Raw genomic sequence first — 25,859 nt, forward strand, 5'->3', positions numbered from 1 at the left:
CAAGTGCTGAGTTTATTATGCACCAACATACTTTGAAGAGCTTTTCCTGTGGTTGAACTCATTGAATCCAACCCTCATCAGTCACATTTTACAGAGGAGGAAACGGGAGCAGGGGAGGCCAGGGAACTTGCTCAAGGCCACCAGGTAGTAAGTGGCTCGCCACCTTTTCAAAAATAGGAGGCTCAGGGAGAGCTCAAGGTGAATCATCCTCTTTCTTCTCCTGGCCCCGCTCCTTCCTTTCTTGTGCTCCCACATTGCCCATACCAAGCCATCATGCCAAAGAGTCCCTGCTGGCAGCGCTCAAGCCCGTGAAACCCACAGAGGCACCACCATTCATTGACAGAAAGAGGCATCCGTGTAGTGTGGGCTGGAAGATGGGGGAGCGGCCGAACAATAAAAATGCTTCCCATTGCCATTAATCTAAAACTTTCACTTTCTTCTGTAATATTTCTTTTTATGAAATATCACAATTAAATGGAAATGCACAGAGCAAAACAATGAGGATCTGGCCCCTCACTTTACAAACTTAAATACTCCAATTCTAAACAGTTCTTTTCCTTTTCAAAACCATTGCCTCCACCAAGAATTTTAAGAGCTTCCCCTCCCCTACGGAACCAATGACTGAACCCTGACATTGACTCCTGGCTTGGTCTCTTCAGCTGTTCATCCTCCCTGGCCCCTCGCCCAGGCTCCTAGTAGCCAGCACGAAGCATACACCTCCCACAGAGACATGACAGCCTGCTACTGCCTCAGATGGCAGAGTAAGAGGGGTTAAGAAAAAGCATCTGCCAGTCTGTGTGGACTCCTCAGGCCCCTGTCTCCTTTCCTCACTCATAAAGACCTGAGGGAGGACTCAAAGATGAGTGACAGTGTTCTGTGTGAACAAACTGCAGTGTGCATTTGGAGCAGTAACACCATGAGCCAAGATTACAGGACCATCTTAAAATTCTATCATGCTGCCTTCATCAAGCCGTCAATTTAATGTTACTAGATAGACTGCAGTAGGAAGAACTCAGCTTCAGATCTGTGTTTTCCCTGCCAAGGAGGCACAACTTGAATCTACACACTAGGAAACATCAGACAGGTCCACCAGGGGAGTTATTCAACAAAATTAGTGGTCTGTAATCTTGAAAATAGTGAAAAATCAAGAAAATCAGAGGCCTGGGAAATACTAGGGAGACATGGCAAATAAACTGGGTGTGTGATTCTAAGCTGAATTCTTTGCCTATACAAGACATAACTGAGGCAACTGGTAAAACTTGAGTAGGGCCTGAAATTAAATGACAAGAATGATAATAATGTATTAAGATTTTTTATTTTAATAGTTGTAATGATATGTGTAAGTCCTACTTGAAGAATTACATACTAAAGTACTCATGGCATATATCACTCTCAAACTACTCAGTAAAAAATGATCTTTGTACTATGCCTGCAATTTTTGTAAAATTTTTTGAAATTGTCATCAAATGGAAAAAAGTAGTATTAGAAAATAAGAAATAAACTAGATTTCTAGTAAAATTGAAATGATTTCAGAAAGAATCACACATATACTTTTTAAGAATCCATTGTTTTATTTTAATACTTAAAAATAATTATAATATCATCCCCTTTTATGATATCAGTTTTAAAAAATGGGAAAAGTTAACTAGAATGAAATGACTGAAATAGAGTGACCTAGAAAACTGGTCTGAGTAATTCTCAATTAATATATCAAAATGTCAAAGCTAAAACTCAGAGAAACAGCAAAAGAGAGGGTTTATGTTAATAAGAACCACTGTTTTTAAAAACATACTGAGAGGTTGGGAGTGTAGCTCAGTGGTGACTGTTTGCTTAACGTGTGAGGTCCTGGGTTCCATATTGTTTTTACATAGTACATGGAAATGGCAAGAGCTTCTCAAACTTCCAAGGCCCTCTCTGTGGTTACAGAAAGTCAATGCCTTCCTTTGCATAACACTGAGAAGCCTTTACAATAATTTTGGTTTTTAAAAATTTTATAAGCAATAAATATTTATTGGCTCCTGGAATTTAACACTTGATACATACATAGGGGCTATCTTTTGATTTCTGTAAAATCAAAAATTACCCATGCTTGTGTGTCTTTTTTTTAAAGAGAGAAAAATAAAAAAGGAATAAAAACAGTGACATAGAGTTTCAAAACAGGATAATAAGAAATTAACAAGTGCTGATGTATTGCATATTCTTATTTTCAAAGTATTTGCTCAGATTGCAAGATAGAAGCATGCAAAATTAATCAGCCAATATAAGCACAAACCTACGTTTTCAATGGATTAAGGAAATTAAACATATCATATATATATATATAAACATATCATATATATATGATATGTTTTCTCCTTTCCTCCATCCCAATTGTTCTTTCCTTTTCAACAATTTCTGTCCCTTTCTCAATATCTCTATTGAAGATTAATTCATATTTATTCTTTTAGTTTCTCATACTAGGAAGTTAAGATGATGTTTAGACATGTGTGTTTGATTTATTTCACTTATGTGTATGGTCTCAAGTTGCATCTCTTTACTTATAAGAGCCTTGAGCTTATCCGTTATAGCTGAGTAGTACTCCATTATATAAAAATACCACATGTTTTTTATCCATTCCTCAGTTGATAGGCATTTGAATTGTTTCCAAGATTTAGCTATTACAAATTGTGTTGCTATGCACATAGGTGCACATACATCACTCTGATATGTTGTTTTTTATTCTTTGGGGGAAATAAAAGGGGGAAAGCTGGGTCAAATGGGACCTCTAGTCTTAGTTTTGAGGAATTTCCACACTGATTTCCACAATGGTTGTACCTGTCTACACTCCCACCAACAGTGGAGAAGGGTTCCTTTCTCCCCACACCCCTGACAGTATTTGTTATTGATTGATTTCTTGATAATAGCCATTCTTTCTGGGGTGAGATGGAATCTCACTGTTTTTTTGGGGGGGGTGTTTTTTGTTTTTTTGTTTTTGTTTTTTTTCTGGTACTGGGAATCGAACTCAGACCTCACGCTTGCCAGGCAGGCGCTGTGCCGCTGAGCTAAATCCCCAGCCCCCATCTCACTGTTGTTTTAATTTGCATTTCTTGGATTGTCAATGATGTTGAATATTTTTTCATATAGTTATTTGCCATTTGTATTTCTTCATCTCAGAAATGTGTATTCATTTCAGATGCCCATTTTTGGATTGGGTCTTTGACTTTGGGGGTCCTGATGTTTTTGAGTTCTTTATATGTGGTAGATATAAGTCCTTTGAGGGATAGTTAGTGTTATGGTTGATACGTTGTGTCAACTTGGGGAGTCTAGAGGTCTGGCTAAATGACTCAGCAGGGAGCCAGGATGCTTACTTTATATTCATCCTGTGCAAGAGAAAGGCATGCAAAGGGTGTGGGTGTAAAGGACTACCCCCACCCCCCAGGGTGGGTAGGCTGCATAAAAAAATTTAAAAAGGACTGGCTGCTGGTTTTTCAGAGGAGCTCCAGTCTTCGCTTTCAGCTTGGTCACCTCCTTGTTTCTGTTGCTGACTGTTCAGCTTTTGCCTGGGACTCTTCAGCCTTCTGGTATAGGCTCTCCGGCCTTTGTTATAGATTCTTCAGCATTCCATCACAGACCCATCAACCTCCTGATAGGACTTGCACACACACTGCAGTGAGCTCCAGGCTGGACTGTTCAATCTCCAGCGTGCAGACACCCTCTGCATGCTTCCTCATCCAACTCTGTGGCTGACCATTGTAAGCCAAACTTTTAATTTCTTGTACATTTATTTATCTTGTGTTATATCTGTTTCTCTAGTAAACCCTGACTGATACAGTTGGCTAAAATTTTTTCCTACTCTGTGGGTTTTCTTTCCTTTCTGTTGGTGATTTCTTTTGATGTGCAGAAACTTTTTAATAAGATGAGATCTCAGTTGTTGATTCTTTCAAGTACTTCCCGTGCAGTTTGGTTTTTGTTCATGAACTCTCTGTATACCCCCATGTCTTCTAGATTTCTGCCTACTTTCTCTTCCAGTAGATTTAGTGTTTCTGTTTTAATATTTAGATCTTTGATCCATTATGACTTTAGTTTAGTGCATAGTGATAGACATGGGTCTAGTTTTAGCTTTCAGCATGGAGAGAGCTAGTTTTTCCAGCACCATTTATTAAACAGGCTATCTTTTTTAGAGTGAACATGTTTGGCCTCTTTGTCAAAGGTAAGGTGGCTGAGTGTATTTGTAGTTGTGTCTGCATTTTCTAATCTATTCTGTCAGTACTCAGGTCTGTTTTTTTTGCCAGTACCATCTTGATTTTATCACAGTAGCTTTGTAGTATAATTTGAAGTCAGGGATTTTGATGCCTCCTGCCCTGCCTTTGTTGCCCAGGATTGCCTTTACTATTCTAGATCTCTTCTGATTCTAAATGAATTTTAGGAATGTTTTCTCTAGGTCTGTGAGGTATGCTAATGGCATGTTTTTTGGAATTGCATTAAATCTGTTTTGGAAGTGTGGCTATTTTCACAGTGTTGGTTCTCCTCATAGATGAGCAAAGGATATCTTTCCATTTTCTGATATCCTCTTCCATCTCTTTTTTCAGAGATGCTGTAATGCTGTAATTTTCAATGTATAAATCTTTTACTTTGTCTGCTAGATTCCTCAGTATTTCACTTTTTGGATGCTATTGTAAAGGGTGTGATTTCCCTAATTTCTCTCTCCATGAGTTTGTTGTTTGTGTACAGGAATGTTACTGATTTTGAGTGTTGACTTTGTATCCAGCAACTACTGAATTTAGTTATTACTTCTTTTTTTTATTTTAAAAAGAATAAAATTTTTTAAAAATAATAAAAATGATACAGAATTTCAAAAGAAGATGATAGGAAATCAACAGTGGTTATTATATTGCATATTGTTATCTTCAAAGTAATTGTTCAGATTAGCAGATATAGTCATAACAGAATGATCAAAAAATTAATTCTATGTTTTTCTATGGAGTTTTTGGGGTCTTCTATGTAAAGTATCATGTCATCTGTGATTAATGATAATTTCAGTTCTTCCTTTCCTATCCACATTCCTTTTATTTCTCTCTCTTGTTTAATTGCTCTGGCTAATGTTTCCAGAACTATGTTGAATAGGAGTGGTGATAGTGGCCATCCTTGTCTTGTTCCTGATTTTAGATTGAAAACTTTCAGGTTTTGTCCATTTGTATGATGTTGGCTGTTGGTTTATCATAGACGGCCTTTATCAGATTGAGGTAAACACTGTCTATTGTGATTTTCTGTAGGTTTTTTTACCATGAATGAGTATTAGACTTTATCAAAATCTTTGTCTGCATTGATCAAAGTGATCATGTGATTTTTGTGTTCAGCTCTGTTGATATGATGTTTCTTGTTTATTGACTTTTATATGTTGAACCATCCCTGCCTTCCTGGGATGAATCCCAATTGGTCATAATGTATAATCTTCTAGATGATTTGCTACATTCTGTTTGCTAGTATTTTATTGAGGATTTTTGCATCTATGTTCATTGGCGGGATTGGCCTCTCACTATCTTTTCTGGTTGAGTCTCTCTGTGGTTTTGGTATCAGAGTAATACTTTCCTCGAGGAATGAGTTAGTGAATATTGCTTCAATTTCAAATTTGTTAAAGCATTTGAAGAATATTGACATTAAATCTTCTCTAAATTTCTTGTAGAATTCAGCAGTGATTCTTCAGCACCTGGGCTTTTCTTTGTTGGCAAGTTTTTAATTACATTTTCAATCTCATTAACTGATATTGGTTTATTCAAAACTTTAATATCTTCTTGATTCAGCTTTGAAAACTCATACATATCTAAGAATCTGTCCCTTTCTTTTGTGCTTCCCATCCTAAGAGACTAAAGATTTTCAAAGTAGGTACTGATGATCTTCTGCCTTTTCACACGATCTGCAATGACTTCACCCTTATCATTCCTCAACATATGAATTTGAGTCTTTTCTTTCCTTTTCTGATAAGATTGGCTCAGGGTTTATCAATTGTATTTATTCTTTCAAAGAACCAACTCTTCAATTCATTAATTCTTTGCATTGCTTTCTTGGCCTCCATTGTGTTAATATTTGCTCTGATCTTTATAATTTTCTCCCTTGTATGGCTTTTGGATTTGTCTTGCTCTTCTTATTCTAGAAACTTTAGTTGTAACATTAGGTTATTTATTTGTTCTCATTCTGTTTTCCTGATGTGAGAATTCACCACTATAAATTTTCTTCTTAGGACTGTTTTCATTGCATCCCATAAGCTCCAGTATGCTGTATCTGCATTCTCATTTAGTTGTAGATATTGTTTATTTTTTTCCTTTATTTCATCGGTGGCCCATTCATTGTTTAGGGACATATTATTTAATTTCTGTGTGTTTAGCAAGTTTTTGCAGTTTCTTTTTCCATTCATTTCTAATTTCATTGCACTGTCACCAGATAGTATAAATGGGATAATTTCAATTCCTTCGCATTTACTTAAGCATGTTCTGTGGGCTAGTATAGTGTTTATTTTAGGGAACCTCCCATGTGCAGCTGGGAAGAATGTGTATACTGATGATGCTGGGTGGAACAGTCTGAAAACATCTACTAAGTCCATTTGTTCACAAATTTCATTCAGTTCTGATATTTCTTTGCTGATTTTTTGTCTAGTTGATCTATGTCTTTGTGATAATGGAGGTATTGAGGTATCCTGTTATAATTGTGTTATTGTTTACTTGATTTTTCATGTGTATTACTAATTGTCTTATATAGTTGGGTGCTCCCATGTTTGATGCATTTATATTTATGATTGTTACCTTTTTCTTTTGAATTCTTCCCCCTAACAAGTATGTAGTGATCTTCTTTACCTCTTTTGATCATTCTTGGTTTGAAGTTTACACTGTCTGCAAGCAGAATAGCTATCCCTGCTTTTTTCTGGGTTCCTGTTGTATGGAGGATTGTTTTCCATCCATTGATTTTCAGTCTATGAATTTCTTTTTAAGTTAAATGTGTTTCTTGTATACAGTATATTGTTGAATTGTGTTTCTTGATCCACTCCGCTAGTCTGTTTCTTTTGATTGGTGAATTGAGGCCATTTACATTGATGGTTATAATTGATATGTATTGCTTTTTTTTTCAGGGTATTTTCCTGCCATTGCTTCCCTACTTTTCTCCTCCATTTAATTGCTTGCCTTGTCTGGTGGTTTCTTTCTGTTGTTTTCCTTGTAATTGTAGTCATTTTTATCTCTGTCTAGAATATCTTTCAGTTCTCTTTGTAGGGTTGGTTTAGTGGTCATAAATCTCTTCAGTTGTCCTTTGTCATGGAAATATCTTATTTCTCCTTTAATTTTAAAGGATAGTTTTGCAAAGTACATCAAACCTGGATTGGAAATTGTTTGCTTTAGACTTGAAATACTTCACTCCAAGCTCCTCCTGACTTGTGTGTTTGTGTTGAGAAGTCTGCCATGGTTCTGTTGGACTTTCCTTTAGAGGTAACCCATTTCTTTTCTTGGACAGGTTTTAATAGTTCTTATGCTGAATTTCTGGAACTTGATTATTATATGTCGTGGTGTAGTTTATTTTGTTCATGACTGCTTGAAATTCTATATTCTTCATTTACTTGTGTGGCAAATTCTTTATCCACACTTGGGAAGTTTTCTGCCACTATTTCTTTCTTTTTTTTTTTTTTTTTAAATAAAAGGAGGAAAATATTAACAGACAGATGACATTTTACCAAAATAGCAAAAGAACAGCACAGACAGTACAGAGTTACAAGCAGAGTGGTAGGGAATTAACAATGCTTGTTGTATTACATATTGATATCTTCAAAGTGGTTTCTCATGAAAACAGATATAGACAAACAAAGCTGATCAACCAAGGACTCATGGCTGTTCTACTGTCTTATATTTCTTTGCTGAAAGAATCTGCCACTATTTCTGTGAAGAGTTTTTTTATGGCATCTGTGCTGTCTCCAATTTTCTCACTGATCCCAATCAATCTTATGCTATTTTTCTTTGCTTTATCTTGTAGCTGTTAGGTTGATTTTTCATGGTCTCTTGCTATTTTCATGATGTCTTTCTTTTTATGATCACTAGTTGCAGTTCTGTCATCAAGATCTGAAATTCTATTCTCTCCTTCATTCAATCTGTTGCATATACTTTCAATGGAGATTTTAATCTCTTGGATTTCTGTTTGGATCTGTTTCATGGTTTCCATTTCTTTCCTCTGTTGGGCATTTTTTTTGTTCCCATCATTTTTCTAAGCTCATCTATCCTTTTATCTGTGTCTTCTCTAATATCTCTGCTTTTAAGTATCATTTCTTTCTTACCTGTATTATTTCTTTTTCTATAGCCTTTCCACTTGCTTTTTCACTTCCGTTGCTATAATTTCAGAATATTCTAGTGTTTCACTTCCAATTTCATCTATCTCCTTGAGTTCTGGGGGTCTGGGGTTGCAGTTTGTTCCTGCATCTTTTCATGTTCTATTTTCTATTTTTTATTTTACTTTGTTTCCTATTTGATACTTGCTGATTTCTAATGATTATACAGCTTTATTGCTAGCATGGAGTTTTCTCTAGAGGTTGTCTGTTCTTCAGGGGTGTCCTCTAGATGTAGGTGTTTCCTTATAGCTATTCCAAGGCCCTGCCATCCCAATTTGTAAAAGATGCAAAATTGCTATTTGGTTCAGCTCCCAATCCTTTGGTATTGGGCTGTGGTATTGATTATGACCACATATAATCATAGTATTGTCATACAGAGGAGAAAAACTGTTTATAACATGTATGACATCCTGGCTAAAGTAGTCCAGTTGATAATGACAATAGTTTCATAGACAGCTTAACTACTGATAAACTACGGTAACAATTAACCTGCTACCTCTGACTACAGGAGCAAACTCTAAAGTTATATATCAGAATTAAACATATACAGTGCACTTGTACAGTAATTTTCCCCTTGGGGTAATTTTACCTTTCTGCAGGGGAAGGGAGTTAAAATGGGTAGGGGATAGGCTAAAGTGATAAGTGAGATCAAATATAGTAGAGTCAAGTCTGGAGAGTAAAGGATGATCACTTGAGTCTTGGAAAACTGTAGGACACAAGAGAGAAAGAATGAAATAGAATATGAAGGAGTAGTCAGAAATGGCAGAAACAATGTTTATTCACTTTCAAGTTTAAATTCTAGAAGCATTTGATGAAAGAGAGAAAGAGGTTCTCTAGAAGAAAACAAAAAGGGAAGACACCTAAACATTGAAAAAAAAGAAGGAAGAAAGAGAATGAAAAAGAAAGAAAAAGGAGACCAGAGGAAGAGAGGCGAAAAATAAAGAAAAAAACACTCAAATGCAAAAATAACTACCAAATACAAAACAAAACAGGATGACATCCAACCAGACAGGAGAGGGATAGCCAATCAGACAAACAAGGGAGAATGAAAGTAGTAAAATACCTCTGATGTTTACAGTTCTGTGAAGTGTTCATATTTAATCCCAGAAATGTGCTGGGTATTGAGCTGATCTCGGCCTCTGAATGCAGGGGCTGGGACTGGGCTTCTGCTGGTGGACATCTCCAAAGTCCAGCTACTGGCTCCTTGCTGCTGCTTCAGACACTTCCATGTTGCTAGTCTTGCTGATTCCTCTGCCCTCCAAAGGCATGTGTGTGCGCCTGTGCGTAGAGCCTGCTTATTGTCCTAGGCCTCAGGTATTGGGGTTCTGATTGGTCCACCCACCACAGGTGCGTATCCTTACACTCTTCTTGCATACATTGCCTTTCCAGGGCAATGGAGGAAGCACAGAACATTGGACAGGCCTTGCTGTCCAATGGATAATAAAGGAACCACGGAGCACAGACTCACATTCCTATCGAAGGCCCCACTGTCCCACAGATAATGGAGGAAGTGCAGTGTGGGCTTACACTCATCTCACAGATCCTGCTGTCCCAGAAATAATGTGGAGGAAGCACAAAACAGGGGCTCACAATCCTCTCCCAGGCCCCACTGTCCCAAAGATCAATCTTAGTTTTAACTCTATAAACTTCACTTTAAAAGGTAGACGTACTTATAGCATATATTGTTATATATATATATATATAAACACATATAACCACATATATGTTATGTGATAAACTGAGATAATAGCTGTTTATTGAACCATCATAAACTGATTATCGAAAACATTTTATAAGCCAATATATGATTTAACTTTTAAAATTCAATTTTAGTAAGCAAAAGTTTAACAATGGAGAACACAAAAAAACTAAGTACAAAATAGAATGCCTAGTTCTAAATCTAGTTTTTTAAGTTTAACCAAGAACATCTTAATATTTTAAGAAAGCCTCAGTTTTCCCCATACAGAACTTAAACTTTTGATTATAGTCAGCATGAATATATTATAATAATAGATTTTTTTTTTTTGAGACAGGGTCTCACTATGCAGTTCAGGCTGACCTTGTGCTCACTTTGTAGCCCAGGCTGGTTTTGAACTCACAAGGATCCTCCTGCCTCAGCCTCCTGAGTGCTGGGATTACAGGCATGCACCACCACACCCAGCTTATAATAATAGATTTAATAATGTTTTATTCAGTGCTATTAAAACTGATAAATTGATTATCAATGAATAAAAACTGAATAAATTTATTTCAGGCAGCTGCTCTTTTATCCACCAAGAGTCTTATCTAGCAGCTTCTCCAAGCCCACTTAGTTATCTTAATAATTATTTTAGATGACATGAAAATCAATCATAATAATGAAAACATGCTGGGGAGTGGGTAAGCCCTACGCAAAGCACAAGAGCAAATTGCTCCTCTGAGAGTTGTTCTCCTGTGTTAAAGGCAAACTGTTTTTGCAAGCTGCATTAGCTTGACCTCCTGCTTTCAAGCTTTTGCTTAGACAAGAAGCCTGGGACCTGAGGTGCTCGTCCAGAATGTTCCAAGGCTAATTGCCAGTGAACTGGAATAATAACAGGGCCTGAAAGAACTCTCTCAAACTTTGACCTTTATACTTTGTTCCCTTGTTCCAGCACAATAAATTTATCAAGCCATATCTGAAGAGGCAGGGTCCATCATACGAGAGAGAAGTCCACATCTGTAGCTCAGCTTTTAATGGAGGCTTACGAGAGGGCTCCATCGGTGTCTCAGATCACTCTGGGACAGAATATCAGGAAGTTATTGAGAGAATATTACCTCTCACCTCACAGAGGAGTGCAGGTAGAGATGACGGATAAGTGGAGACTTCTCTCCTGGTTACCCAGTTGGGCTGTTGGGATCCAGCTTCCACTGAGAAGCCTTTGGGTGCCCACTGGGGAGTTGTCTCTACCATGGCCTGTCAGTTGACCTCAGCTTTCGCTGGTTCCATGCAACTAGAGGTCTGTCTCTGGAAAGCAATCCACTTGCCTGTCTGGCTAAAGTTCCCACTGGCTTCAGTGATAGATTAATCAGAAGGTGTTGAGAGACCTGTCCTCTGCTTTGAGAGTGGTAGGTGCTCCAAGAGTGCTTAACTAGCTGAGAACCCACTGTTTCTTAGAGTTCCATAAAGAACAGACAAAGACTGTGTGCATGTATTCCATTCCAGCCATTCCTCCATACTTACCTCTCCATAGAGAAGATGAGCGACCTGTGGAGGGAGCCAAAAATGTAACCTGCTCTCTCTGCTGTGGTTCCTTCTTTTGGCATGAGGAAGACAGACAAAACAGCAAGTAGTGGTGAATGAACACGTGCATGTTTAGTAATTAGGAAGAATAAAAAGAAGAGCCTTCTCATTGTTGGGGATGAGGGGTTTTGAAAGGCAAAAAAACCATAAATGTTTAAGTCCAGGGGCTTTTATAGCTTTTGGTACAGCTGAATGTGACAGAATGCAGGGGTATTGCTCATTGTTGCCAGGCTTTTGGTATCCAGAAAGCTGGCTGTCTTGTTTGTTTGTTTGTTTTCCGGTACTGGGAATTGAACTCACGATGTTGCGCTTGCCAGGCAGGCACTGCGCCACTGAGCTAAATCCTATTCCATCCCTCCAAGGTTCCTTGCAGTTTGTTTAGGAAACTGTTCTCTGTCATTTGCATCACATTAGGCCCTGACAGTTTACGGGGTTAATTATTAGGGTCCTTTGTCAACTCACACAAGCCCTGACTTTTAGTGTACTTCTGGTTAAGTACTCAGGACCTGTGCCCAGCCTTCCTGCTATCTCCTGGCCCCCATAAGGCTGTCTTTCCCCCAATGTATGTATTTGGCCCCTTGGTCACAAATGTATTGGTTATAATTGTGAGAGCTATTTTATGTCCTCTGCTAGGAAAAATGCTGAGAAATAAAAGATTCAAGGAAAGGAATCAAGTGCCACAATCATGGACAGGTTTTACTGGAGTTACAACCTGAGAGGGCTCCATCGGTGTCATCTAAAGTGGACTATAACACATGAGATGGTTTCTATTCATCATAGTTACATGACAAAAATGAGTATTTTGGTTTTACCTGCATTTCTTTTATTACTGACATTTTGCTTTCTTCTCATGTACTTCACATTATTAGAATTATTTGATCATATACTTTGCCTATTTTTTCTTAGAGATGACTTTTTTCTTGTTAGAAGCTCTTTATATATTAAACATGTCAATTGCTTACAGTAAATATGGAAAATGATGGCCCATAATTTCAATCTTTTAAGTATTGCTTTTGGGCTAAGTTTCAAACTTTTCAAGTAAGAATACCAGTTTTTTGTTTGTTTGTTTGTTTGTTTGTTTTTTAAAATAAAAGAAGGAAAACATTAACAAACAGACAACCATTTACAAAATAGCAAAAGAACAATACAGACAATACAGAGTTACAAACAAAGTGGTAGGAAATTAGCAATGCTTGTTGTATTACATATTGATATCTTCAAAGTGGTTTGGCAGGAAAACAAATAGAGACATGCAATATTGATCAATCAAAGACTCATTAACTGTTTCTTTCAGCAAAGAAATAGAAGACAGTAGTTCAACTATGTTAACTATCCTGTATATACATACGAACAAAATTTCTTCTTCTTTCCCTTCTCTTTTCCCACATCCTAGTTGCCCTTTACCCTTGAGCATTTTCCTTTCATTTTATAATGTCTATCATACCTCCTAGTTTTTATTCACTCTTTCAGGTTTTACATCAGTGAGACAATGCGTGTGCTTGCACACGCAGGTCTGATTTATTTCACTTATGAGTATGGTCTCTAGTTGTGACCATTTACCTACAAAAGCCTCGAGTTTATCTATGAATACCAGTTTTTGCAATATTTTTTTCTTTATTTCATGTTTTTATCCTGATGTAGGTAAACTCAAAGCACATTTGAAACATATGCAAACAGGGAGCTCAACCATACAAGGGACCAGTTACTGGAAAGAGTGATTATTTATCAAGACAGAAAAGAGAAGTTATATATTAAAATGTATAAAATTATGAAAATCCTTGAAGAACCCTTGATAAGAGTAATGAAATTATTTAAGGCACATTTGATAAATATTTACTTCATAATATACCTTGCTCTGTCCCCCAAACCTTGTATTACTCTGTGTGACAGGTATGAAAACAATACAATAATGAAATTAAAGAATAGGCAGGATAAACTCCTAGAAGATAGAAGCCAGATGATTCTGTAAGACCCAACATAAAGACATATGTAGAATAAGACTTATTTAAAGTGCTTAGCCCAAACTATAAAATGAATGGGTTTTTAATGAATTGAATTTTTAAAAGCCAAAAGTATCTACAAAATTCCAATTGAAAGAATATAATTCACACTCATTTTGGACAAGGTCACTCCAATTGTAGAGAGGCTAGTTTATTTCAGACAATTTATGCAAACATCTCCATAGTTTTGTAACTTATCTAACATTTTAGCAAAGCAGTGAGCTACTAAATACCAAAGTACAAACAGACGCACATACTTTATTTAAAAAATCTACTGGAAATCCTTTCATGAATCCTGTCATGCAATTAAAACCATATCTACCCATCCCCAGGGGGCAATGATTCTATTTCTGATGCTTTACTTATGAAGTCTCCGAAGATTCTAAACATGATAAAATAGTGTTCACCTGTGGCAGGAAATAGATAACTACATAGTCCAATCAGTGCTTGCTTTTTAGTTTAAATGTCACATTTAAACACAAATATTCAAAACCTCCCAGATGGTCGGAGTTCACTAGTACTTTGCTCCCGTTTGGATATTGACCATCGAAAAATAGATGCCTTTCTGTGCCAGCAGCTGTTGGTGGGTGCCGTGCTCCTTGACTTTGCCGTTCTGAATCACCACGATTAAGTCCGCGTTCTGGATGGTGGAGAGGCGGTGCGCAATCACGATGCAGGTGCGGCCTTCTCTGGCTCTGTCCAGGGCCTCCTGGACAACCTGTCCCATAATCACAGTAATGAATTAATTCTCCTACGATAGTCCTCTCCCTTTAATTCCTCTTCTGTAAAGAGCCCCAACTTTTCTCCAATGTTCTTTTTAAAAGAGAGATGTCAGTGAAATAGAAAACGTATCGTGTTCTACGAGCATTTCCAAACTTTCCTCACTGTGTAGCAGCCCTAAAAGCAGCCTTCTAATGCAGTACCAGAGCAAATCAGGAAGCCTGAGCAAAGGCCAAACACAGCCTCCTTCAATGGTAGCATTTTTCAGACAGAAAACATCTCGTAAGCATTCCGTCTTTCAAAGAGGTGAATTTCAGCCTGCTCTCAAGCAGAAAATTACCACGCTCAGTGATCTAAACTACAGGCCAGTTTTACCCTCTTTTCAATTCTGTCTTTTCATGGGGCTGCTGAGGAGCTGCTCCCAATAGACAGGGGAATACTCTCTCTTGCATGCACCCTCTTAGGTGAACACAACATGACCACAAGCCGATTTTTGGAGCGTATGCGCCCAAAGACTAATTTCCCTGGTATCATCTTAGCTCTCCTAAGTGACAGCTGGAGGAAGTGTTTAAATTCCACTACAGTCGGAGATCAGCAACGCTTCACATAACTGGCTAAATCATGTGTGTTCTCTACTGTGGCGAGAAAAGCATACATCTAAACCTTTGAAGCACAGCTGACTCAAGCATGAATGAACCCAGTTTAAATCCTTACCTTTTCTTTTTTTTTGTTTGTTTTTTTTCCGGTACCAGGAACCGAACTCACGACCTTGCGCTTGCCAGGCAGGCGCTTTTGCCACTGAGGTAAACCCCCAGCCCTAAATCCTTACCTTTTCGCTTTCTGTATCCAGAGCTGACGTTGCTTCATCCAAAAGCAAAATATGAGGCTGTCTAACGAGGGCGCGAGCTATGGCGATGCGCTGCTTCTGGCCGCCGGAGAGCTGCGTCCCTTTGTCTCCCACTCTGGTGTTGTATTTCTGTAAATAGGATCTTGCTAGTTTGAAAGTAGGACTGATAACAAGGGGCCAAGCCACAGTTTGCTCTCAGAAAAGAGGACACTTTTTCTGAAAATATACTTAGAAAGATTTAGGTTCAGAAGCAGAGAATGGGTTTAGAGAGAGCTAAAAGACAAAAGTGCTCTAAACGGGAGGTTTAATGTCTCTTTTGGAAAATAAGCACTAGCGCCTTAAACTTTTATGCTTCTTTGTGAATCAGCCCAACCTCTTTGGGTGGAAGAACACCGACACAAGGCAATTATCTCCCATCTTCTGATTTCACTATTTTGGGGACAAAGATTAGTAGGAGAAAGAAAGTTTCTCTTACTCACAAGCAGCAATATTAGCTGCATCATTTTAAGGGAGAAAAGAAATATTCCTGGGATACTGGTCTTTTGTTGTCTGATTTCATCCAACTATTTCCAACATTTAAATCTTTTCATGCATGCGAAGGAATTCCACTTTGATATCAAACTTTGAAAACCGAAGTATTGCTTAAAATTATTTTTAAGAATTCTTTCAAGATTTTTCATATAATGTTTCCACAGCAGATAACTGTCACTAGCCATTCAAGCCACAGATAGGAACAGATGCTAAAGGGTTGTCAGTAGAAACAGAAGGGGGATGTGACAGTTTGTCTATTCTACACAACAGTATTAGCATCATTTGTGGCCCTTGCCAGGCTGACATTGTGGTCAAACATGGAGTATGATTTTTACACTTGGAATTGGCCTATAAAACTGATGCTTTACGTACTATTGCTGCTTTTTACTTATGATATCTGCCAATCCTAGTTTGTGGGGCTCAGAATGAGGTTTCCCCTTTGAAGACAGAGTGAGAAGCCCCTTCCAAGGTTTTGCCAGACCTGGGACTGGCTCCATCCCTGAGCTGTGGCTGCCTCAGAAGCCAGGTGTACTGACGCACGCCCCATGGGGGTACAGGGGTTGCCAAGGTGCCCTGATGCAGCATTGGCCCTCTTGAGGCAGAAGAGGGCAGTTGTGTAACCCGGAAGGAAGAGGGATGCTAATTAGCCTGTGTAGGTTAGGTGAATCCTAATACTAATCACTGCGGAGAAGAAGTGGATCTCAGGAGGGTAACATGACTCAGGGTGCAGTTCTGCACAGGTGTGGTCTGTGTGACACCAACTAAGAGTCCAGAAAGGCGAGGTCCTTGTGGTAGACAAATACCTGAGAGATAGGATATATGTAAAGACTAGGTAGGCTTACTCTCTGTGTTTTACAGGTCGGGAAAGTCTCCATATACAAGTGACCAGGAGATGGGACCCATGTCCATAATCAGAAGCCTTCTAAATTCTCAGTAGTAAAGGAGATTGGAATTTTACCTATTGAATACTGAAGTATCAACAACAGCTACTTATCCATAGTTGGACTAGACCATAAAGGAGAGGAGGGGAAAGTCCTTCCTCCCTGGGCCTTGTGTTAGGGGTTAGGGGTATCTGAAATAGAGCCTACGGGAAAGGGAAATCTTGAAAGGAATTCAGACACCTAGTGTTGCCACCCTATCTCATAAAGAGATAGCATTCCTGGTTTTGAGGTTCTGAGCTTTATTTTTTAGGAAATAATTCCTTTGTTTTTTTTGGTATCAGGAATGGAACTCAGGACCTTGTGCTTAACAGGAAGGTACTGTGCAGCTGAGCTATGTCTCTGGCTCAATAATTCCTTATAATACAGTATAAAATTTATTATAGGGGGCTGGGGACTTAGCTCAGCGGCAAAAGCACCTGCCTGGCAAGTGCAAGGCCATGAGTTCGGTTCCCGGTACCGGAGAAAAACCAAAAAAAAAAAAAAAAAAAAAAAATTTATTATAATGGGAAGGGTACGACAGCCTAGTCCAGATGCACTTCAAAATAAATGACCTAATAGGCCCTGAATGAGTGAGTGACAGCTTCCCTCTACCTGTCTTTGAGAGGAATTCATAAAGTGTCCATAGGACAATAGCCTAGGAAAGATTTCAGCAATGAGCAGAGCTTGGGGACCATGATATGTAGAATGAGTAGAGCTTCCATGACACTGTGCTCATCCTAATGGCTCACCTCCAGGCAGAGAGAGCCCTCTTCCTGCCATGGGTCTGGGTGTCTGGCTTGGCTTGACTGTAGAAAGGGAAGCTTGAAGTGTGGAGAACAGCAGTAAGCAGGCAGCGGAAGAGAAGTTCAGGAGAGAAACTGTGACACGTGCCTGCCTGCTTCCTGGTAGTAACAGAAGCAGGATGGCCACAGGTGGAGGCCCAAAGGCTGCCCACAGGTCCTATTCCTGGACTCGCAGGTAGAGGCCTTCAGGCATCGACTTAACCCTGCAGCTGGAGCAGGTGGAGCCTCAAGCCTGGCAGCAAGAGATTTGTTCGAGGCCTCTGCAAAGATCATGTCTCCTAACCTGAGTTTAACACTTTGTCTCCTTTGTCACAAGGAGAGTTGTGTGAGCAGTGCTAACTAGGATAGGAAGCGTGACCAGATGCTTGCAAACAGGTGGGGGGTTTGTTCTGGTCGCTGTATTCTCTCTGCCTTTGGGAAAGTATTCATCTAAAAATCAAATGAAAGGGCTGTGGGTGCCGCTCAGCAGCAGAATGTTTGCCCACTGTGTGAAAGGGCCTAGGTTTGATTAAGAGCACCACACCAAAACAAAAACAAAATCAAAGGACAAGCAAGGAAGGCTGGGAAATGCTCCTGGGATCTTACTCTGCAGATGAACTTACATCAGGCAGCGACTCAATGAACTGGTGGATGTTGGCCTCCTTGGCTGCCTTCAAAATCTCCTCCTCTGCCACAGTCCTGCTGTTGTCGCCATATGCGATGTTGTCCCTGATGCTGCAGTCGAACAGCATTGGCTCCTGGGACACGATGCCCAGGTGTGCGCGCAGCCACTCCACATTCAGTTCCTTTATTTCTTTGTCGTCCAGAAGCTGAAAACCATAGTTCACAGATCAACAGCAAACGTAACATCATCACTTCATACTTTAAAAGCGTTGAGGTGTTATGAGGCTAAGGAAAATTTTTATTTTGCTTTGGATGGTCAAGGTCAACCCGAACAAGTTGTTAACTGTACACTTTGAAGAACTGTCATATTTCTGAAGGTTTGATCCTGGGTTATATTGTATTACGGGTCAAGGATGCATTAAAGTAGCAGATGGAATTAAGGCAGCAAATCAGCAGGTCTTAAAATAAGATGATCATCCTGGATTACCCTGCAGAGCCTAATGTGGTTATAATAGTCCTTTATGGTGAGTCAGGCAGGAGGCTCAGCATCCATGTATGCAATGCAAAAAAAAAAAAACTTGGTCAGCTACTGATTGGAAGATGGAGAAAAGGGTAAGGAACTAGGAAAGGCAGGACCATTGACTGTCCCTTACAGCTCTCTGGAGGGCAAAATATTCTGCTGTGACCCTGATTTTAGCGCAGGGAGACTGTGGGACTTTTGACCTCCACAACTGTAAAAATCAATGTGTTACTTGAAGGCAGTAAATCTGTGATCATCAATTACTGCCGCCAGAGGGCGCTACTACACTATCTCATTTTTTAGGATGTACCACGGCATCGTATCCTTCCATCTCAAGTTTTTCATATGAAAGTGTCTTGGGTCGAAGTGAAAATAAATAACTATGGCCATATAACAGATTTGTAAGCCAGATATCCAATCTGTTCTGAGTTTGAGCAGCCCGATGTGGTGGCTAAACGGATAGTGGTGTGGTAGGGAAGACTGTGTATCTCTGGCAACTGATCTTGGGAAGGAGAACTAATTTCTCTTATTTCCTGTGTAAGAAAAATGAGACTGTGACAATTCCGTGGCTCACAGAATTGAGAATTAAATGAAACTGCATATGGAGCTCAGATAAACCAGCACTGGGCAATTGCTCAAGGGCCAACAATTGGTATCTCTGCGTGATGCAGTTTTAACTACAGAGAAAGACATTTGCATCAAAGGACAGGTGGTATCTTCAGTACTGAGCGAAAGGAAATTCTCCCTGATTGTCCAGCAGAAGGCTGGAAGGAAGGGCTCAGGACATAGCTCAGTGGCACGGCGCCTGTCTGGCAAGTGCTAGGTACCAATTCCAGTACCAAAAAACAAAAAAACTGTCCTGAAGGCTGGCAAGGGCCCCCTAGCTTTGTTAATGAAGAACCTTATCTCTCTGATGGGATCCGTCTCCTCAGTATATCAGTTTGCAGAGAATTTTCCAACGTTCACATGTCAGAGCTGTTCATGATCTTTGAGGATAATGCCCATAAGTCATCTTTGAGAATGTCTCACAGTGCTGCTGAGTATGGGGGTACAAGCGTGTGCAGGCATTCCTTCTTTAGCAATCTGCCTGTTTAGCGACTGTCTGGACTTATGACTCTCTTGTTTTAGACAATTCTGCACATCTTGTTGATAGACCCTCAACATCTTTTTCATATACTACACCTTGTTTACACAGTGCTATAAGTTTTGCTGATTGTACTGTAAGGTACAGGACTGTAGTTTCATGTTCGGTTATGCATTATGGTACTGCATGTTAGTTTTGGAAATAAAAATAAAGTCATCAAGGTGGAGTCTCCTGTGGCCATTTCTTTGTCCTGAATGTTGTAAAGTACATACTAGATACAGTTCCTCATTCAGTGGCCGCTCATTTAACAACCTAGCTGCATGAACAAGACTCGGTCATTACACGAGGAACGTCTGCTGAGTCAAACACACTCTCTGCATCCTGTGTGCCTCGCTAGGCCCTCTGGGAGACACCTGGTCAGAGGGAAAGTCGATCTTTGCAGGAGGAACATAGCTCCTCCTCTTGAAGCTGCCAGTGTGTAGAGGGAAAGTACAGTCAAGACCTCGTTGGTTCCAAACCTGTTGCCACGGAGACTATTCTGAGCATTTACGGTCTAGGAGGCACATGGTGTTAATAAGAGGCAATAAAAGATGTGGCTAAGCATCAAATCTTGTTAGAAAGAACACTATGCTTCAGAAATAGAAGCCCGAGGAAAGGACATATTCCAGACTTATACCTCTGGGATGAAAACACACACTGTTTAATATAATCACAGGCAAATCTGAATGGTCACAGTAAGATTTGTTGAACTTCTTCATTACACTGCATGTGATAATACCTGATGCCTCCTTATCCCTGAGAAGTACACTAGAATTTAAAACTCTTGAAAACCGGTGTGCATTAAGGAACCCTTTCTTTAAGGAAAGCACGGCTAGAAGCTCAGAATGTAAAATGGATCAAAGAGCAGTTGCTTTGGTTGAAGCTTGGCAGTGGAGTGATGGAAGATCCAGGAATTCTGAGGAATCTGGGAAAACTGCTTACAAGATCCCGGCCTCCATAAAAGCATGACTATGAAAGTCAACACTGGTAAAGTATAATGTCAGGCTAAATTAAAATCACTAGCTATAGCTATTGTAGATTGCTAAAAACTGCTTTCTCTTATTAGCAAAATTACCCAAATATTAAATATATAGTACTCCATGTGTATGTATTCTAAATAATATTAATAAACTTAAAAATCAAGCAGTGGTAGTGTTGCAGGTGCTATGATAAGCCTCGTGTGTTTTCATTTGGCCTTTACAACAAACCATAGGAGGCTGTTGTGATGTTTATCCCCATTTACACACAAGGACATGCAAGTTAATAATTTAGACAAAGTTACACTATAACCTGAATACTCTAGGCTTGGATATACACATCATAGGCTTGGATTTAAACACTGAATTTGGTAGCACATGTGCATCAAAGCTGAAAGATATTTTTGATCATCTTTAAGGGGAATGAAAAGCAATATCAATATCATGGCCCTGCCACCCACTGGATTATAAGGAGACAATGACAAGGGTCTTCTAACTGTATCCTAAAGGGGATGGAAGGCTCTGAATGGGGTGCATAGGAAGAAGTGGAGAGGTAAGAAAGACAATATCAGAAGACTCCAGCTAATGGAGGTTAAGCCTCAAGGACATCGACTGCATGCTTGGTTTGGGTGTCAGGGGGACCTGGCTGTAGTCAGGAAGTGGTTTCTTCAATTCATTAATGTAACATTCCCTATAAAGCCAAGCAGGCATTTTTTTCTTTAATTTTTTTATATTTCCTTCCTGTACTGTTAAAGATCCCCATACTAGACAAGAATTTTATAATAACATAAATGTTAACTTCTCTGTAGACAAGAATTCTCATCTACAACTGAGGTTCTTTATCCAAATGTATGACACTTTTGGTATCAAAAAAATGGAAATGAATGGCCAAGGCAGTCAAAACTTTTAAGACCAAATGACTACCTCACCAAACTTGAATGTTCTGGGCATGGACCTGTCATATGGGCGAGCACTTAACTCCAGTCGGGTGAAGCCCAAGAATAGCTCCTCCTGTCACCTAGCTCAGGGTGCCTGGGCTTGTGCTGTACCCCACATTACTTCAGGGAAATCTGCAGCTTCCAGAATCTCAGTAACTCCACGCGGACATGTGTCCATTTTTCTACACTGCTTCTTTTTTTTATTCAAATAAGGAGGGAAGTATGTCTTCCTAGTTCACTTTTATTCAATTTTAATTTTTCAGTAACACATATTTGCAGTACAAAATGTTAACCTGCCTCTTGGGGAGTTGGTACATGCATAAAACACAGTGATTCTTTTTGCATTTCCTTCCCCTCCCTTCCCCTTCCTCCCCCTCCATCTCTTGCTTCCCTTACCATCTGAAAAGATCTATGTTCTTACTTCCTACTCTGTATCTTTTATTTTGCTCTCTATTTATATTTTGGGTTTCTCATATAGGAGAAGCCGTTTGGTATTTAAACTTGTGTGTCTGGTTTATTCTATCCGACATTATGGTTTCAAGGTGCATTTAATTCTAGGTGCCTAGGACAACTAGATTGTTCATTCAAAGACCAAAGATCAATGCTATTTGGTAAAGATAAGAAAAAGGAAACATGCACAGCTTTGTGTACGTTCATTTGCCATAAAGGAAAAAGATGTTCTACATGTTAAAATATCAAACTGATGCACAGCATACTGCAAAATTGAACAGAATGTAGTTAAACAATACTCAAACACAAAACTCTTCAAGCACATGGAGATCATTTCTTAAAATGAATTTTTTCCTACCTCCCTTTGTGTAATTTTATAAATGTTTTTTCCTTAATAATATCCAAAATCAATCTTTGCACTTGTTAGTGCACAATAGCCAGACCCTGGTCTTGCATCTTTTGATTTGGAGCAGCTATGACACGTGCATAGTACTTTGCAACTTCCTGCTCACAAGATCAGAGAAGCGGTGCTGTGATTTGGGAATGTGAAAGAAACTATACTTTTCACCTTCCAGCCCTTCCAAAGAATAAGCACCCAATTTCCTTTATTAAATAGTTATCTACTTGAAATACCTACAATCCTTTCTGCTTCTTAAACTAAAATGTAAATAATACTATCTATGTCTTTTCTGTATGCTGCTTTGTGCTGATGTACTTGCAGAGTAAGTACTGTGTTTTCCCAAAAATAAGATACAGCTGGAAAATAATGAGCCTTAACAACTAGAGATGAAAACTGCCAGCCCCATCGGCCTATCCTTACCTCACCTGCCATCACTCTTCTCTTGCTCAGTGGCTATGCTGCAAGGCAGGTCAGGCAAGGACAGGCTGATGGAGCTGGCATTTTTGAATTCTAGTTTTCAACACTGATTATTTTCCAGCAGATCTTGTTTTGGAGGAAAGTGTATTAATAACTTCCTTCATGTATAATAATTTTATTGCTTATTATTGTTTTCAAATTCAACATTTTATTATCGCCCCAGGTATCTTGCCTACTGGAAAATGACTATGAATTTATGAGGGGGCTGTGAGATTTTAAAATGTGTCATGGGTTATAATAAGGAAAATCTGAGAAGCACTACTCTTATGAAATCCCTTCTTTCAGCTGAACTGGCCTATTTCTTGCACTGGGATTGAGTTAGATATCAACCACAGTCCACGTTATCTCTTGCACTGACTGCCATCGCCTCTGTTCAACCATATGCAGATCCTATTTACCTCTTAAGAAAAATCTGTAGGCCTAACTTCTTTTTCGTTGTTGTTTTTTGAAATACGCTTTCAGTATGTAGTTCAGGCTGGTCTTAAACTCACTACACAGCCCAAACTCTCCCTGAACTCGCAGCGATCCTCCTGCCTCAACCTCACCACCAGGCCCAGGTAGGCCTTTTTTAATGCATGGAAGTGAATACTCCATCACCTCAGTTACAGTCCTTGAGGGCAGATACCATGCTTGTATAAGTTAGCTTTCCAGTACTGGACATTCACAGTTTAGATGAGGAGAGATTTATTTTGGCTCACAGTTTTCACAGGATCCAGTCCATGCTTGGTTGGCTCCATGGCAATAACAGCATGGTGGAAGAGGATGAGGAATGAAAGTTTTTCCAAGCCTCAGCAGTCAGGAAGCAGAGAGAAGGCAGGATGCAAGGGCAAGAACGCACCCTCCCAGGTTATGAGCACAGTGACCCACCTCTAACCAGGCCCCGCCTCCTAATGGTATGTTCAGCTACTAACGTCACTGGTGGATGAATCTATGGATTAGTATACCACTCCCTTGATCCATTCATTTTAGATCTAAACCATACTAAAGTCTTACAACTCGCTGTAGGACGTTAAACACAGTGCTTAATTAAAGTCTGTTGAGGACTGTGGTCATAGTCCAAAAGCTAACATTTTCTCCTCCAATTGTTGCAAATGTCAAAACTTCATTTAGACTCCTATGTTCAAACTGCAACCAGAAAATTCAAGCATAGAAGAAGAGTTTTAGAAACAAAATAGGGGAATAAAAGCAAGTTTTTCTAAGTATTAACTCTAAGAAGAGATTTTCTAAGTATTAATGCAGAGACTGAGCAAACTGTGAGTTGTCTTTGAATACAACAAAATATTTCTGAGCAGCAGTGCTTAGTTGATATGGGGAATTTTAAAAGGCTACAGGTTGAAATTCTCTTCCCATGTCAGTCATCACTGCAACCAGGGTCTATGTGGAGCTAATGGGCCTCCGTGTGTTGGTCAGTGACCACACCACTCCTGTTGTTCCATATTTTGAATATTACCTCTGACTACAACCAGTAACAAATGCCTAAATTATGAAAATTTGTTACTAGAATTCTGTTCTTTCCAAGTCTGCCTCTTTTGCTATGCCCCGTGATTGTAGTGTAAATTCATTACTCCCTTAAAGACCCTATGTGACCTCTGACACCTAACGTAGCACCAGTTCAAAGTTTTGCTGAATAAACAGTTTTGATTCTTCACCCATTCTTTTAGCTCAGAAAGCAAAGGAGGATTCTTCCATACTCTTGATGTGCTCCCCACGTGTTGATCTTGCTTTTGTTTTTGTCGTGGAAGATGTTTCAATGCCCTTTCTCCATCAGTGGTACGACCTCATTCTCTGCAATAAACTACTTACCTTTCTAAACATGTTTCCTGCATACTGCCTTCCCTATTCAAGCTTCTCACTTGTCCTCTTGCTTTTGATCTTGACAGTCTACACTATTTCTCCTTAATATTCTCCACAAAATTAAACTTTTATACCATCACCACTTCACTGAGAATATAGAATATGAGAAGAGCCATTATTGCTAGAGCCTACTATTCCCGCTTCCTCCTCATCTTACTCCAGCTCTCTGTGGCATCTGTTCTTGCTGACCATTTTCTCTTTCTAGATGTACAATCTATCCTTGGCTTTCACTTCATTTGTCTATCCTGGTACCGCTTGTCTTTCTGGCTACTTCACTTTCTGTTGAATCTTTGACGCCAGGTTATATTGAGCCGCAGCAAGAGAGACTTACGGTAAGAAGACAGCTTGCAAAGGAGGATAGAGGGGCAGCTTGAGGGTGAAGCTGGAGATCGTGCAGCTGGGACAGGAGACACAGCTTGGATGACAAAACTAAGCTGTCAGACTTGAGAGGAGGCTATTCCTGAAAGGACTGAAATGCCATGGCTGGTTGCAGTGAAGGAAGCACACCCAGGACTTTGGATCAGGAAAAGCCTGAGAGGAGCTGAATGTGAGAGTGTGCTCACCACTTTTCCGGCCAGTGTGTCATAGAACCGCTCAAGGAGCTGGACCACCGTGCTCTTCCCACAGCCGCTGCTGCCTACCAAGGCCAGCGTCTGGCCCTTCTTCACCTGGAGGCTCAGCCCCTGAAGCACTGGGATGTCCGGTCGGGTGGGGTAGTTGAACACAACATCACTGAAGGTCACATTTCCTTCCAATGTATTCTAAAAGGAGAACAATGACAGGGTTTCACTGGAGCAATACAGAAACAAACAGTAGTGCAACCCCCCCCCCCCCGCCAGCAGGTGTCAGAAGGCAGTGAACTCTTCTTAGAGTTGTTTCATTTCCAACTGTTAGAATTTAGTAGGTTCTAAAAGAGTCATTGTTTTGTGACAGGAACTTTTATGTATTCCAAATACACAACTGTGATAGATCTATACCCCTTGAATTGAATAACCCAAGTATCAGAACATCTGAGCAATAGGGTTCTCTTATAAAGTGTGCAATATTCTGGCTGCACAACTCTTTATGCATAAATTGGGGATGTGCATTTATTTAAAAA

General features: G+C 39.5%; 1 protein-coding gene across 5 annotated transcripts in view; it reads right to left on the reverse strand.

Annotated features, from left to right (window-relative positions):
• Positions 1–13,711: 13,711 nt before the first annotated feature.
• LOC102021022 (multidrug resistance protein 1-like) overlaps positions 13,712–25,859 on the reverse strand; it is a 77,472-nt gene continuing 65,324 nt past the window's right edge. For all 5 annotated transcript variants that reach the window (XM_013505036.1, XM_005405512.2, XM_013505033.1 and 2 more), the window contains 4 exons: positions 25,324–25,521; positions 18,021–18,227; positions 15,147–15,293; positions 13,712–14,315 (listed from right to left, as the gene is read on the reverse strand). In XM_013505036.1, the coding sequence (XP_013360490.1) occupies positions 14,112–14,315; positions 15,147–15,293; positions 18,021–18,227; positions 25,324–25,521 (756 nt within the window). In that variant the 3' untranslated portion in view covers positions 13,712–14,111. The remainder of the gene's footprint in view (positions 14,316–15,146; positions 15,294–18,020; positions 18,228–25,323; positions 25,522–25,859) is intronic.

Source organism: Chinchilla lanigera, unplaced genomic scaffold (genome assembly GCF_000276665.1).
Source record: "Chinchilla lanigera isolate Chin_1 unplaced genomic scaffold, ChiLan1.0 scaffold00093, whole genome shotgun sequence".
NCBI classification, from domain to species: domain Eukaryota; kingdom Metazoa; phylum Chordata; class Mammalia; order Rodentia; family Chinchillidae; genus Chinchilla; species Chinchilla lanigera.